This window comes from Cottoperca gobio, unplaced genomic scaffold (genome assembly GCF_900634415.1).
Source record: "Cottoperca gobio unplaced genomic scaffold, fCotGob3.1 fCotGob3_200arrow_ctg1, whole genome shotgun sequence".
NCBI classification, from domain to species: Eukaryota; Metazoa; Chordata; class Actinopteri; order Perciformes; family Bovichtidae; genus Cottoperca; species Cottoperca gobio.
The window spans coordinates 632,501-648,380 of record NW_021166839.1 but is presented as its reverse complement, the minus strand read 5'-3'; the positions used below and the strand labels follow the sequence as shown (position 1 = coordinate 648,380).

The 15,880-nt window shown below is 41.9% G+C and overlaps 1 protein-coding gene across 1 annotated transcript in view; it reads right to left on the bottom strand.

Moving 5' to 3' along the window:
- The window catches only part of LOC115004848 (kinesin heavy chain-like), a 38,423-nt gene that overhangs the window by 2,627 nt on the left and 19,916 nt on the right, over positions 1-15,880 (bottom strand). Inside the window, 16 exon segments of the mRNA XM_029426553.1 lie at positions 2,284-2,430; positions 2,605-2,821; positions 7,787-7,891; positions 9,234-9,305; positions 9,491-9,551; positions 9,734-9,835; positions 9,959-10,068; positions 11,038-11,114; positions 11,290-11,407; positions 11,778-11,966; positions 12,108-12,254; positions 13,061-13,267; positions 13,384-13,452; positions 13,557-13,726; positions 13,952-14,100; positions 15,738-15,880. The exon segment at positions 15,738-15,880 is cut by the window's right edge and continues 6 nt beyond it. Coding sequence (XP_029282413.1) covers positions 2,291-2,430; positions 2,605-2,821; positions 7,787-7,891; positions 9,234-9,305; positions 9,491-9,551; positions 9,734-9,835; positions 9,959-10,068; positions 11,038-11,114; positions 11,290-11,407; positions 11,778-11,966; positions 12,108-12,254; positions 13,061-13,267; positions 13,384-13,452; positions 13,557-13,726; positions 13,952-14,100; positions 15,738-15,880 — 2,076 coding nt within the window. The 3' untranslated portion in view covers positions 2,284-2,290.

Sequence of the window (15,880 nt, the reverse complement as noted above, 5' to 3'; positions counted from 1 at the left end):
GTGATCGTATCATCTGATCTGAGGCCGCATGTTTTGGACACTCAGGTGAAGAGAGGGGCGGAGCTGTCAACTGATCACCATCTGGTTGTGAGTTGAATTAAGTGGTGGGGGAAGACTCTGGACACACCTCGTAAGCCCAAACCGGTAGTGCGGGTGAACTGGGAACGTCTGGAGGAAGCCCCTGTCCAGGTCTGGAAAACCATCCGGCACCTCAGCAGGGGAAAGTGGGGAACCATTCAAGCTGTGAACAGCAAGGGTGGGACCCTGCTTTGGGTGTTGAGGGGCTGTCTTGGTTGACACACCTCGTCAACATTGCGTGGAAGTCTGGGACAGTGCCTAGGGGGTGGCAGACCGGGGTGGTAGTTCCCCTATTCAAAAAGGGGGCCCAGAGAGTGTGTGCCAACTACAGGGGTATCACACTTCTCAGTCTCCCTGGTAAAGTCTACTCCAAGGCACTGGAAATGAGGGTTCGGCCGATAGTCGAACCTCTGATTGAAGAGGAACAATGCGGATTCCGTCCTGGTCGTGGAACAACGGACCAACTCTTCACTCTTGCAAGGATCCTAGAGGGAGCCTGGGAGTACACCCATCCGGTCTACATGTGTTTTGTGGATCTGGAGAAGGCGTATGACCGGGTCCCCCGGGTGATACTGTGGGAGGTGCTGCGGGAGTATGGGGTGAAGGGGTCACTTCTGAGGGCCATCCAATCCCTGTACGCCCAATGCGAGAGTTGTGTCCGGATACTCGGCAGTAAGTCGGACTCGTTCCCAGTGGATGTTGGCCTCCACCAGGGCTGCGCTTTATCACCAATCCTGTTTGTGACTTTCATGGACAGGATATCGGGGCGTAGTCGTGGAGGAGAGGGGTTGCAGTTTAGTGGCCTGAGGATCTCATCGCTGCTCTTTGCAGATGATGTGGTCCTGACAGCATCATTAGTCTGTGACTTTCAGCAGTCACTGGATCGGTTCGCAGCCGAGTTTGAAGCGGTTGGGATGAGGATCAACACCTCAAAATCTGAGGCCATGGCTCTCAGCAGGATCCTACCCTACTCCGGGTAGGGAATGAGCCCTTACCCCAAGTGAAGGAATTCAAGTACCTCGGAGTCTTGTTCGCGAGTGAGGGGACGATGGAGCGAGAGATTGGCCGGAGAATTGGAGCAGCGGGGGCGGTATTGCATTCGCTTTACCACACCGTTGTGATGAAAACGGTCGATCTATCTACCGGTCGATCTTCGTTCCTACCTTCATCAATGGTCATGAAGTCATGACCGAAAGAACGAGATCGCGGGTACAAGTGGCCAAAATGAAATGGGTTTTCTCAGGCGGGTGGCTGGCGTCTATCTACCGGTCGATCTTCGTTCCTACCTCAGGCGGGTGGCTAGCTACCTTAGAGATAGGGTGAGAGACTCGGAGTAGAGCCACTGCTCCTTTGCGTTGAAAGGAGCCAGTTGAGGTGGTTCGGGCATCTAGTAAGGATGCCACCTGCCACCCTAGGGAGGTATTCCAGGCATGTCCAGACCCCGGGAAGACTCCTCACTGGCCTGGGAACACCTCGGGATCCCCCAGTCGGAGCTGGCGGATGTGGCATGGAGAAGGGAAGTTTGGGGTTTCTTACTGGAGCTGCTGCCCCCGCGACCCGATCCCGGATAAGCAGTAGACGATGGAAGGATGGATGGATATTTGCTTTTGCATTATAAGCCGCTTAAAACTCTTTTTTAATTTTTTAAGTTATACTTTTGGGCTTTTCATGCCTTTATGATAGTGGTGCAGATTGTGAAAGGGGGAGAGAGAGAAGGGGAACGACATACAGCAAATGGCCACAGGTCGGACTCGAACCAGTGGCTGCTGTGGCAAGGACTCAGCCTTTATATATGGGTCACCTGTGCTACCGGGTGAGCTACCGGGTGAGCTACCGGGACGCCCGGCTTAAAACTGGACGTCAGGACGTTAAACAGCTCCTAGTTCTCTTTAATATCAATTTTAAATTGCTGTGTAAACATTTTTTGAACAACTAGAATTATTCAAGTTTCTCATCAAAAACTAAATTTTACAAAACTACATTTGAACACATCATGATAACGTTATAATTTACACATTTTTACTTAATAGAACTTGAACGCACCATAATGTAACTCAATGGCTCTGTTGGCCATTATTATCGCGTTACCTTCGAAGGCTTATTTTTTCATTTATATGAAGTTTCCCCAGTTTAAACAAGGCGATATTTATATTAAAGGTATAATTTGTGTGATTGTATTTCTGGTCGTCCTGGACTGTTGCTCACCTGTAGTCTACTTGCTGTGGCTGTGATGGGGTTGCTGCTGTCGGGGAGAGTGATGGCGTGGACTGGACGCCGCCGCCCCCCCCCCTCGGACGGTCGGTCTGATGGAGGGTGAGGACGAGTGCTGATGCCCAGCTCTGATTGGCTTGGCTACATGGAGACAGGAGAGTCAGCTGTTAATGTTGGCGTCAGTCTGAGAATCAGAACATGCTAACCATAACCCTATGCTGAAACCCCCATCAGGACACTAACTGACACGTTAAGTCCTGAAAAGGACCTTCAATGACCTTTGCTCTTCAGGATGTTTAGTTTGTGGTTCCTCACCTATCTGAGCAGAGTGTCCTCTCCTGGAGACGTTCTTGGAGAGAACTGCCTCTTTGATGCGGTCCACTTCCTGTTGGTAGCGTTTGCGGTCCCTAACGGCCGACCCTTTGGCGTCCCTCAGGGCAGCTTCGAGAGCTTTCACTCGTTCTGCTGTGGCCCGCAGACGCTTCTCCAGCTTGGGGAGCTCACAGCGAAGGTCAGCGTTGTCCCGCACCAGCTGACAAACACAAAGGGTGTTAAAATCACTGAGACTCACTGTGCCTCAGACACCCGGCTGGAGTCACAGTCTGCATTTACAGGATTTTTAATTCTGACTCAGTTTGGATGAATTCAGTAAATATGTGGACCTGTATTGTTCTCAACTGCAAAGAGGAAACTTTTTGAATTCGCCACCTAAACTGTGATTCGCCGCCTTCTTCTCCATAGCAACGGTGGCAGAGGCTCATGGGTATTGTAGAAGATTGGAAGATTAGTATTGAGCCGTCCATCATGACAAAACAATGTAAAATCCTGATATCTGCGAAATAAAGTTTAAATAGTTTCTATGTTCAGTACGTTTGAGGTTATTGTTGAATACAGACTTCCTCTACACTTCACCTGTTAGCTGGCCAGTTACAAGTCTCACAAATCTGTGAACAAGATTATTATCCATGCTGGGAAAGATTATATCTCAAGGGGAGAAACCGAAACACTAAAACGGGATTTTACTGAACTGCTAAAAGTTCTAGGCTCTAAAGACATTGAAACATACATCAGTGGTCCCATACCACCAGCCAGGTCAGGAGTAAATCGTTTTAGCAGAATTTTGGGGCTCAGCAGGTGGCTATCAATTGCGCGCACTACATCTGGTTATCTTAGATAATCAGTACACAGCCATGACCGGCTTTACCTCCTATCACAGACTCCCTGCAGCTGAAAGTGGCTCTTCTGAATGTCAGATCACTGGCTAACAAATCTTTTTTGATTAATGATATGATAGTTCAAAAGAACTTGCACTGTATGTTTCTAGTTGAGACCTGGTTAAACAACATTACTGGTGTGGCAACACTGACTGAGACGTGTACCCAAACTATAAATACTATCAGGCAGTCAGGCAAAATAAGAAAGGTGGAGGGATTGCCTCTATTTTATCAGCGTCGCTTGTATGTAATGACATTGACCTGGGTGAATATCTTGCTATTGAGCTCAAAGCAGAACTATCTTTGCTCATCATCACATTGTACAGGCCACCAAAATATTCAGCACTATTTCTAGAGGAATTCTCAGAGCTAATTTCACTCAGCATCACTAGATGTGAAAGAATAATCCTGCATGGAGACCTAAATATTCACGTAAATAAGAAGAAAGATCCCAAGACTATTGAACTTGAAAAGTTACTAGACAGCTACGATCTAAAACAAAATATCAGTGAACCCACTCATCAGCATGGTAACACACTAGACTTAGTGATAACGACAAGGCTGGACATCGATAAGGTCTCAGTAATCAAATTACCAATATCTGACCATCACTGTATGTTTTTTGATGCTAACCTAACCTTAACAAAGACCAAAAGAGAGACAGTAGTCAAAAAAAGAATGCAAGATGACACAGCAGAGGAAACATTCTCTAACATCATGAGATCAATTGAGCCATGCTCAGACTGTTCCTTAAATCTCATGGTTGAAAATCTAAACAACACCTTGTCATACACCCTGGATACTGTTGCTCCATTAAAGGTCAAAAAGAAATCGACTGACAGACTCTCCCCATGGTTAAACAACAGCAATGTTACTCAGACTAAGAGGACTTGTAGAGCAGCTGAACGAAGGTGGAGGAAAACTAAGCTCACAGTTAACTACAATATCTACAAAGAATCCATGGCTGCCTATGGTAAAGCAATGCAGCTGGCAAGAAAGGATTACTTTTCTAAGATTATCACAGAGAACGTTGGAAATTCTAGAATACTATTCTCGACTATTAACCAATTGCCACTTGGTCACTGCCCCCACCCCTCCGCAGTCCTCTGCATCAAAGTGTGAAGAACTCGCATTGTTCCTCAAGAATAAAATAACTTCAATCAGAGCCAACATCACTCATGATGCAGACACAGAGAACATCTGCAAATATTGTGATGTAACCATGGGAACATTCACCTGCATCACATTAACTGAGCTTCATAAAACTGTGATGGAATGTAACCTCTTGTGTTGACCCGATACCTACAGCATTCTTTAAGCGTATATTCGACAGCATTTCAAGTCACGTCCTAAATATTATAAACACGTCTCTTCTAACGGGCATCTTCCCAGACTCCTTCAAAACAGCCGTTGTAAAACCCTGACCCAGTAATACGCTGACCAACTATAGGCCAATATCTAACCTTCCATTCATCAGCAAAATACTAGAAAAAATAGTCTCAGTCCAAATAAACTCCTTTCTTAAAGAAAACAACATCCTGGAGGAATTTCAATCAGGCTTCAGAGCATGCTACAGCACCGAAACTGCTCTGACTAAAATAATTAGTAACCTCAGACTAAATTCTGATACAAACAAGGTCTCAATTCTTATCCTGCTAGACCTAAGCGCAGCATTTGACACGATCGACCATGACATCAAAGGGAGAAAGTATTTTGTCAGACTTGGAGATCATGTGTCAGAGAAGCATGATGCCCACTTTGGAGTTCCACAAGGGAGCTGCCACGGTCCATTACTGTTCTCCCTATACATGCTACCACTGGGGGACATCATTAGAGAACACAATGTGTGCTTCCATAGCTACGCGGATGACACACAACTGTACATCTCTGCTGAACCAAATGATGCTTCAGCTATTAACTCCATCACCACCTGTCTGTCAGAAATAAATAAATGGATGAGCAATAATTTCTTAAAATGAAATGAGAACAAAACTGAAATCCTACTAGTAGGTCCTGTAACAAAATAACTTTTAGAATTGATTTTAAGGTCCTCCTTCTTGTATACAAAGCCCTAAACGGAACCGCACCAAGTTACACTGCCAACTCTCTAATAAACTATGTGCCCCCAAGAACACTGCGATCATCTACTACTGGTTTATTAAATGTTCCCAGAAACATCCAAAAGAAAATTGGGGATGTAGCCTTTTGCAATTATGCACCAAAGTTATGGAACACTTTACCTGCAGACATTAGGGAGACAAGCTCTCTTGAAAAGTAAGCTAAAACATATCTCTTCACTTTAACCTTTTAATGGTGATATTTTATACAATTTATAATGCTTTACGCCACTTTAAACTCATTTAAATGCTTTTATTAAACCTGTTATGTTTTTACGATTAGCCTTTTAATATATATTTTAATAAATGCTTTTATTCTGTAAAGACTATTTTAATTATAATCTCTTTACTTTAGCCTTTTAATGGTGATATTTTATTTAAAAGATTAATGCTGCTACTCTATGCCACTTTAAAACTAATTTAAATGATTTCATTCTGTACTGTTCATTTTTGCTATAACTGGTTTAACATTGAATGTGTAAAGGGTTAGGGTTAGAGTGTGTATTCTTGAAAAGCATGAGATCAAATAGACCACCACGGGAAAAAGAGGAAGTTTCTCTGATAAGTGTGTAAAATTATTGGAGAAAAAATGGCTTTAGATTTAATAAAACTTAACAAACTGGGGTTTATTTATGAAACAGGAAGACTACCAAGAATGGGTAGCAAAGGGAGTAAACCAGTTGAAAGGCAACAGGGGCCCATTGTTGATCTCATGCTTTCAAAATATGGCCCTGATAGTTTAAAACATTTACAAGAATGGTGTGAAGAATGTGGTTTCCCGGCAGGAGGGTCGTTAAGTACGGCACAGATACGGAAACGAGGCATGATCTCCAATGTTATTTTATACTATTTTAATTTTGCTATTTTATACTATTTTAATTCAATTTTTAATGCTACTTCACACTCATTTACATCAACACTGTGATTATTGTACTGTAAATGCTCTTATTCTGTTTAATCTTGTACTAATTGTTATGTTTTTGCTGTGAAGCACTTTGGGCTGCAATTCTTGTATGAAAGGTGCTATACAAATAAAGCTTATTATTATTATCTGCTCGACAAACTACTTTTGCAGAAATGTTTCTGCCGCTAGGGGTCTCTGTAATCTGGTAATCCGTCTTTCGCGGTCGCACGGCGGAGGGACCGCTGGCAAATTGCTGCCGCGCCTCCACTGTGTTCTGTTTGTTTTTCCTCGCTGTAACTTGTTGCTGCTGAAGCATCTCTAAATGCTGCTCATTTTTTTGTAAGAACATCAGTTGATCGTCTGGAGATAACTTTGCCGGTAAGGATCTTACCTGTGTGGGACTGGCAGGTCTCCTTTGTGCTCTCTGCAGCTGGATACTTTGAACTGGCGTGCCTTGTTACACATGCCTGACCAAGGTTGTTTTGCTGACTATCCTGCCTGCTCTCTGTGGCTCAAGGTTGTTCCTGTGGTTTATCGCTAACACAGAGGCTGCCCGTCACAGTGCATTGTCCGTGCCCACCGGCTAACCTGCTGCTAGGCCCGTGTCTCCCAGCCTGGGTGTAGCCTGCAGTATGTGGCTACAGCTAATGCACTCGACCCCTAGGTTAAAAAGCAGAGTTTCCCCTGCACACTGTTCAGCTGCCGCTAACATTTGCTCAGCTTGTTTCTCTGAGAATTTAAGATCCAGACGTCCGAGGACTAAAATCCTTCATCCGCTTCAAATATAGTTAATAGTTTAAAACTACCAAGAATGTTAAAAGTGTTAAAAAGGGTTTCATTAATACATTCAACTAATGCAAATTAAGGATTTACATCCAGGTTTCTTCTTCTGCAATGCTGTAATAATATATATATGGTTTTTACCTTATCTCCATCAACCAGCTGCTAATAACAACAAGCAGACACTTTTTCTTTGGAAAGAAAATGAAAGATTTTGATCCTCTTTTTATTGTCACACAGTAAAGTTTAGACTCTGCCTGTAACCCATCTGCGTATGAGGAGCAGTGGGCAGCTACTATATAGCGCCGGGGGAGCAGTGTGGAGGACGGTGCCTTACTCAAGAGGGAGAACTGGCACCTCTCAGGTACCAGTCCAACTCCATACGGGGACTTAAACCGGCGACCCACCAGTTCCCAAGCCAAGTCCCTCGGACTGAGCTACTGTTGACCATTTCCCTAGTGAGGATAGGTGTGATCACCTACCTGTTTATGGACCTTGCTGAGCTGCTCCAGGTTGTTTTCTAAGAAGATGATCCTCTGCCTCTGAGCCAGGCTGCCGCCGGCCTCGTCATTGTCGCTCTCTAAACTCTGTTTAAAGAAGAAATGCTGCGTTTAGGTTCATCACTAAACTTCTAACATCTCATCCCTTAAACTTCTCACAAACTGCTGACAAGCATCTCAACATCGTTTAAAAGCCAAAGTGTTGGATACACCGACTCAGCAGTAATGATCTCACACACTGACGCCTGCAGGCTGTCCTTTGTTTTATATATACAGTTAGGTCCATAAATATTTGGACATTGACACAATTTTCATCATTTTGGCTCTGTACACCACCACAATGGCTTTGAAATTAAACAATCAATATGTACTTTAAGTGCAGACTTTCAGCTTTAATTTGAGGGTATTTACATCCAAATCAGGTGAATGGTGGAGGAATTACAACACATTTTATCCCCTTTTTAAGGGACCAAAAGTAATTGGACAAAGTAACATAATCATAAATCAAATTGTCACTTTTAATATTTGGTTGCAAATCCTTTGTCTCATCTGTACACAGGATGTTTTTCCACAACTTTACAGGCTTTTTTAGATGCGTTTTAGCAAACTCTAATCTGGTCTTCCTGTTTTTGAGGCTCATCAATGGTTTACATGGTGTGGTGAACCCTCTGTATTTACTCTGGTGAAGTCTTCTCTTGATTGTTTACTTTGACACAGATACACCCACTGTACCTCCTGGAGAGAGTTCTTGATCTGATCTGTTGTGAAGGGCTTTTTCTTCACCAGGAAAAGAATTCTTCTGTCATCCACCACAGTCGTCTTCCATGGTCTTCAAGATCTTTTGGTGTTGCTGAGCTCACCAGTGCGTTATTTCTTTTTAAGAATGTACCAAACAGTTGATTTGGCCACACCTAATGTTTTTGCTGTTTCTCTGATGGGTTTGTTTTGATGTTTCAGCCTAACGATGGCTTGCTTCACTGATAGTGACAGCTCTTTAGACTTAATATTGAGAGTTGACCTCAACAAATTCCAAAAGCAAATATCACACTTGAAATGAACTCTAAACCTTTTATCTGGTCCTTGTAAATGAACTAACGAGGAAATAACACACACCTGGCCATGGAACAGCTGAACAGCCAATTGTCCAATTACTTTTGGTCCCTTAAAAAGGGGACACCATGTATAAAATGTGTTGTAATTCCTCCACCATTCATCTGATTTGGATGTAAATACCCTCAAATTAAAGCTGAAAGTCTGCACTTAAAGCACATATTGATTGTTTAATTTTAAATCCATTGTGGTCGTGTACAGATTCAAGATTATGAAAATTGTGTCAATGTCCAAATATTTATGGACCTAACTGTATGTATATATACATATATATACAATTTATCAGTTAATTCATGTTCTTTTCTCTTTGTTTTCTTACATTCTTGACTCGAGTGCCAAGGTCCTGGATGAAATTTCTTCGGAGGTTGTTCAGCGTCTGCAGCTCTTTGGCCTGTTGGATGAAACACAATCACTGATAAACTCTCAATAATCTCTCAATATTCTCTCAATAATCTCTTTATAATCTCTCAAATTTTCTCTCAATAATCTCTCAACTATCTCCCAATAATCTCTCAATAATATCTGATAATCTCTGATAATCTCAGATACAGATATGATGAATGTAGAAGTACGTACCACCGTCTCCTCCAAACCCTTCAGGTCCTCTTTAGCTTGTTCTCTCTTCTCGTTTAGGAACCTGTTGAGTTAAATAAAACAACCCGACTCAATATATATATACATATAACTTTTACATCTCTGCCAACAGGCAACACTTTTTAGAGATATTTCATCTTTTTGTTTTTATTTTGTTTCATAAAACATTTGCATGGAAACACACTCAAGTGTAAATCAGCAGAGGAGCCGAAGGGAGAAACTTACAGCAGTTTCTGTAGTTTCTGGTCTTTGTTGTGATCCTCAGCTTTAAGTTTGTCAAAGTCAGACTGGAGTTTCCTGTTCTCCAGCTGCACAGCCTGATGCACACTGAAACAAACAAACAACAACACAAACAATAACAACAACAATAACAACACAAACAACAACACATTTAATCATACATGTTTGATTAAATCAATAGTAATAATAATATAACAATGGCTGTTGTACTCTTTGAGTCGGTCCACGTCTCTCTGTTTCTGCTCGATCTCGTCTCGGAGGCGGCTCAGCTGTTTGTGATGAACTTCTCTGTGATTCTCCATCTGCTCCTCCACAGTCCTCTGAACAACAAACACCTCAAAATATTACTTTAATAAATCATTTTAACATCAATTAGTTCCTTTACATTCATGACTACAAGTTCAACACTTTTTAAAGTTATTGTCTATAAATATATATATTTTAAACAAATCACAGGGTTAAAAGCTTTAAAATTGGCCAAATTACATGACATGAATGTATGTATTTATTTTTGTATCTCTTAATGTATTTAAAGTTTTTCAATTCAAAACGTTTTAAATTGTGCAGGTAATTCCATTAAAATCCCTTAATTTAACCATTTGCACCTTAATTTAAAATGAAGGTCTTTAAAATTACAAATGTTATCGTTAGTTTGAGTCTTTTCATGGAATTTATGGACAATAATAAAGATCCATAACTATATAAGAGATTGGCGTCAAATGTATAGAGCTAAATCTGGCCAAAAGTTTTGATCATTTGAAAAACAAAATTGAAACCTAAAGTTCAAGTTTTGATCTTGAAAATACAATACTATGGGCGTCCCGGTAGCTCACCCGCTAGCACAGGCAACCCATATACAAAGGCTGAGTGCTTGCCACAGCGGCCCGTGGTTTGAGTCTGACCTGGGCCATTTGCTGTATGTCGTTCCCCTTCTCTCTCCCCCTTTCACAATCTACACTTCTCTCTATCATAAAGGCATGAAAAGCCCCAAAAAAAAAAGAAAATATTATATTATATTCATATATTTATATCGCTTGGTGACCAGGACAACCTGCTCGCTATTTCTTAAAGATACTCTGGGAAATTATCCTAAATGTTATGATAATGGCTCATTTTTGTAACATAGGGGCATACAGGGATAATTTCTTTTTTCAAATGATCAAAACCTTTGGCCCGGATTTATCTCCATACAAATTTCTCTCTCGTCCTGTGCTTAGTGAGAACTACTTTCTCTGTTGTAGAACTTTTTTTTTGGAATAACTCGATCAGAAACATTGAGGGATTTTCACCTTCATCTCAACAGCATCCTGCAGCCGACTGAGGTGCTCCTTCTCTTTGTCCAACACCGTCACCTGCTGCATCTGACCTGAACATAGACACACATATATACACAAATATTTACACATATACACATATACACACATACACACATACACACACAGTTGTTAGTTTTTAACACAGGTTTGCAATCTGTTGAACTGTGTGTGACCGTCAGCCAATCAGAGACAATGTTTCCTGTCTCCATGGTGACATGTGCTGACCTTGAGCGTGCAGTTTGGCTGCCTCCTCCATCAGAGCGTCCTGACTCTCCTCCAGCTTCCTTTTCTTCTGCTCCAACGTCTGCAGGGCGTCTGTCAGAGACATCACCTTTGCCTGGAGCTGAAGCAAGCACACATATAGTTATAATAATAACACTAACAATAATAACAAGCACACGCTTTATAATAACAATAATAATAATAACAAGCACACACTATAATAATAATATTTATAATAAAAAGCACACATTTTATAATAATAATAATAACAATATTAACAATAACAAGCACACACTATAATAATAATAATAATCACACACATTATAATAACAATATTAATTACACATAATTAATTAGCATTAGTACTGATATTAATAGTGTCTAAGTATTTTAATATAAACAGATAGTCTGCGCAGTTTAATATTACCTTAATATATTATTATCTTTTAATTAACCCATTAAATAATAATGATCGTAATGATATGTGTTACCTGCGAGACGAGCAGCTGGCAGCTGTTCAGCTCTTTCTCGTTGGCCTCCATCCTGCAGAAGTTCTCCGTTAGGCTGACCTCCAGCTGTTTGCTGCGGTTCACCAGAGATTTGACCTCAGACTTCATTTTACTGATGTAGAGACGAGCTGTGGTGAACTCCTCCTCCATCACTCCACTCGTCTCCGTCATCTGGGGACAGAGAGAGATACTGATGTAGGGGTGTCCACGGTTAATTAAAAGCTGTATTAAAGCGTCTAAGTTCAATTAACATTCAGGGGTCAACACCACCAGGCTGACATGTAAACAGTAAAAGAAGATTTTCAGTCTTACAGCTTTGAGGTCTGTGGTGCCAAGGACGCTGCCAATGTCACTGAGGTCTCTGAGCAACAGGCTGATGATCTCTGTTGACCTTTTCTTATGATGAGAACTCACCTCCTGCAGGGTGGACAACTCCCTCTGAACCGCCCCCAGACTCACCTGGAGACAGACAAGAAGAAGAGCTGATTTCTACAAAACATACACAGCTGACCCTAACACTACCAGCCAAACACACTACCATCCTAATGTCCAACCATCAAAACATCTTAGTATCCTACCATCCAAACATTCTACCATCCTAATGTGCTACCATTCTACCATCCAAACAGCCTACCATCCTAATGTCCAAACATCCTACCATCCAAACATTCTACCATCCTAATGTTCTACCATCCAAACATCTTAGTATCCTACCATCCAAACATCCTACCATTATAATGTGCTACCAATCTACCATCCAAACATACTACCAACCTAATGTCCAAACATCCAACTATCATAATATCCTACCATCCAAATATTCTACCATCCTAATGTTCTACCATCCAAACATCTTAGTATCCTACCATCCAAACATCATACCATCCTAATGTGCTACCATTCTACCATCCTAATGTCCTACCATCCAAACACTCAACCATCCCAACATACTACCATCCTAATACCCTACCATCCCAACACTCTACCATCCCAACATACTACCATCCTAACATACTACCATCCCAACACTCTACCATCCCAACATACTACCACCCTACCACCGTAACGTCCTACCATTCAAACATCCTACCATCCAAACATCCTAATGTCCTTCCATCCTACCAACCAAACATCCTACCAATCCTACCATCCTACCATACAAACATCCTGACATCCTAGCATCCTAATACACTACACTAACGTCCTAACACTTTAACATCCTACCATCCTACTCTCCTGACCCTTGTTTTTTCATGTGGACTTACAGTTTTGTGTGCAAGCTCCTCGTTCAGCTGTTCGTTACAGCGGTTCTTGGTCTCCACCTCTTGGCTCTTGTGGTCATAGTTGACAGCAAGCTCCTCCAGCGCCTGTAGCACCTCCTTTACCTCGTCTTTGGACGAGTCACTGTCCCTGTGCAGCCGTGACACCTCCTCCTGCACACGCTCATAGTCCTGGTGGCTCGACAACAACAGCTGGATGAATGGATGATGGAGAGGTGGAGGGATGATGGTTAAATCGATAGATGGTTAGATACGCAGTACGATAGAGGTTAATACAGCAGAGGTTGTAGCGCTCAGGTGAGACTCACCTCGTCCTGATCAATCAGCTGCTGTTTGAGTTTCTCCGCCGTCTGACTGTGATGGTTGATCTCATCATCCTAAACATGAGTCAGCATAATGAGCAAAACTCACTTTATAATCCAGCTTCTAGTACAGGTAAAACTCACTTTATAATACAGCTGCTGGTACAGGTAAGACTCACCTTGTCATCTAGCTGCTGGTACAGGTCGGTGATGAGTGTCTCGTACTGCGTCTTCTGTTCGTCTGACAGAGGGACAGGGGGCGGGGCCAAGCTGTCAATCACTGCTGTCGTCTCACTGCTACTTTTTGTGTTTCTGCTGCTCAGCTGCTCCCCTACAGGTACAGACTCACCTGGAGAAGTTAAAAAGCTTTATGTGAATGTCGCCTGACATCGATTTCCCAACTCTGGGAATTGGACCTTTCAGAACCATCCTAACTCTGAACCTCCAATCTTCAGGCTCTGACTCTCTAGGTGTTACCAGGCTGTAAGACTCATCGTCCAGCAAAGTGCTGCTTTGGACAATGAAACACATGCAAGCTTTCCACATCCATGGTGGATGGTTTTCTATCGTTTACCTTTCCTCCAGCGTTTCAGCTCGTTCTCCAGTTTCTGTATCATGATGTTCAGACTCCTGCTCTTCTCTTTCTCCTTCTCGTACTTCTTCTTCCACTCCTCAGCAGTCAGCTCCAGGTTCACAGACACGGTGTTCTTTATGGTTTTAGCTCTGAAACACAAAAACACACAAGCACTCAGAGACCTTTGTGCGTTCTGACAGACAACAGGTGATGGATGGACTTATGGCGTTATGAGGTGTTGTGAGATATGAAGAGTGATTATTAACTGTCAACTAACTGTCAGTTAGTCGATTAGTTTGTTAGTTCCCACACTAACTCAAAAAAACTAAGCGATAGAGGCAGCTGGAGACCAGCAGCTTCTGTGTTCTACGAGGTAAAATAACAGTTTTTGCCGGGACCCAGATTCTCCTCAAATAAAATCTGTTTGCTATCCTGGCTCCAAAATGGTGGAACGAACTCCCCAATGATGAAATCATGAATTGATGAAAAATAATGATATGTTTGTATGTTGCACTTACATTGGTTTGGTTTATTTGTAGCTATATGTAGATATTTTAGTTTAGAATAGTTGAATTTGGATTGTTATTGTTTCTATTGTTGTTTCTATTGTTGCTATTGTTTCTGTATGTTGCACTTTTGTTTGGCTTATTTTAAGCTATTGTTCTGCACTTTTGGATTGTACCTATTTGAAGCTAATCAAGATTCTTGCTGTTTGGATTTGTATCCTCATGATTGTTTGCACTTATTGTAAGTCGCTTTGGACAAAAGCGTCAGCTAAATGAACTGTAATGTAATTTAATGTAATGCAAGTATTAGATTAGATTGGGTTCAGTCTGAATGTACATAGCTCAACTCACAGTTTTAACAACTACATCCACTTTGTTCTGGTAGATGGTATTGAAATTGAACATTTATTTGAAGTCCTGTTACTGGACTACAAGCCATTAGGAAACAATTCCTACAACATCTATCTGATGGTGTCGTAGCTAAATTTAAGGAAGTGATTCCCTCTGCACTTAATTCAATCTAACTGTGTCTCAACATAATGGAGGACTCCTATTCTAACTTTAGTCCCTCCCAAATTGATCATCTTGTTGATAGTGTTGCAGGCTCACTGCCAATGACACTGGAATAAAAAAGAAGATAATAAAACAAAGAAAGCTAGGCTGAACCAAAAAATCCCTTAAGACTCTTCAGTTGATCCAAAATGCAGCGGCACGTGTATTGACAAGAACTAGGAAACAGGATCATATTACTCCTGTATTAGCTTCTCTGAACTGGCTCCTGGTAAAATACAGAATATAATTTAAAATCCTTCTCCTGACCTACAAAGCCATTAATGGTCAGGCTCCAGCTTATCTTAAAAATCTCATAGTACCTTATAACTAGTTGGGTTATAAGGTACTATGAGATTTTGCACACCCAGAATGCATTGTTCCTCATGGTTCCTAGAGTCTCCAAAAGTACAATGGGAGCCAATTCAGCTATCAAGCTGCTTTCCTGTGGAACCAGCTCCCAGTTTGTTCTGGAGGCAGACACCCTCTCCACATTTAAGAGCAGACTAAAGACTTTCCTCTCTGATAAAGCTTATAGTTAGGGCTGGCTCAGTCTTCCCTTGGACCAGCACCTAGTTATGCTAGTTATAGGCTTAGACTGCTGGGGGACTTACACCTCTCTCCTCCTTCACTTCCTCTCTACTTCATAGAAGTACTTCATACTGTAGTAATACTTTGACTGTAGAGCTCTATCCCTTTAATTTGTGAGTAACTAAGGTGTGTTCCTGTACCTCTGTCCGAACATGAGGGTGGACTTGGTTTCAGCCTCGTTGTACACTGAAGGTGAGCAGCAGATGATGATGGTGGTTCGACAGTTTCCTCCCAGAGAATCCTGCAGGATCCGAGTCATCTTACTGTCTCTGTATGGGACGTG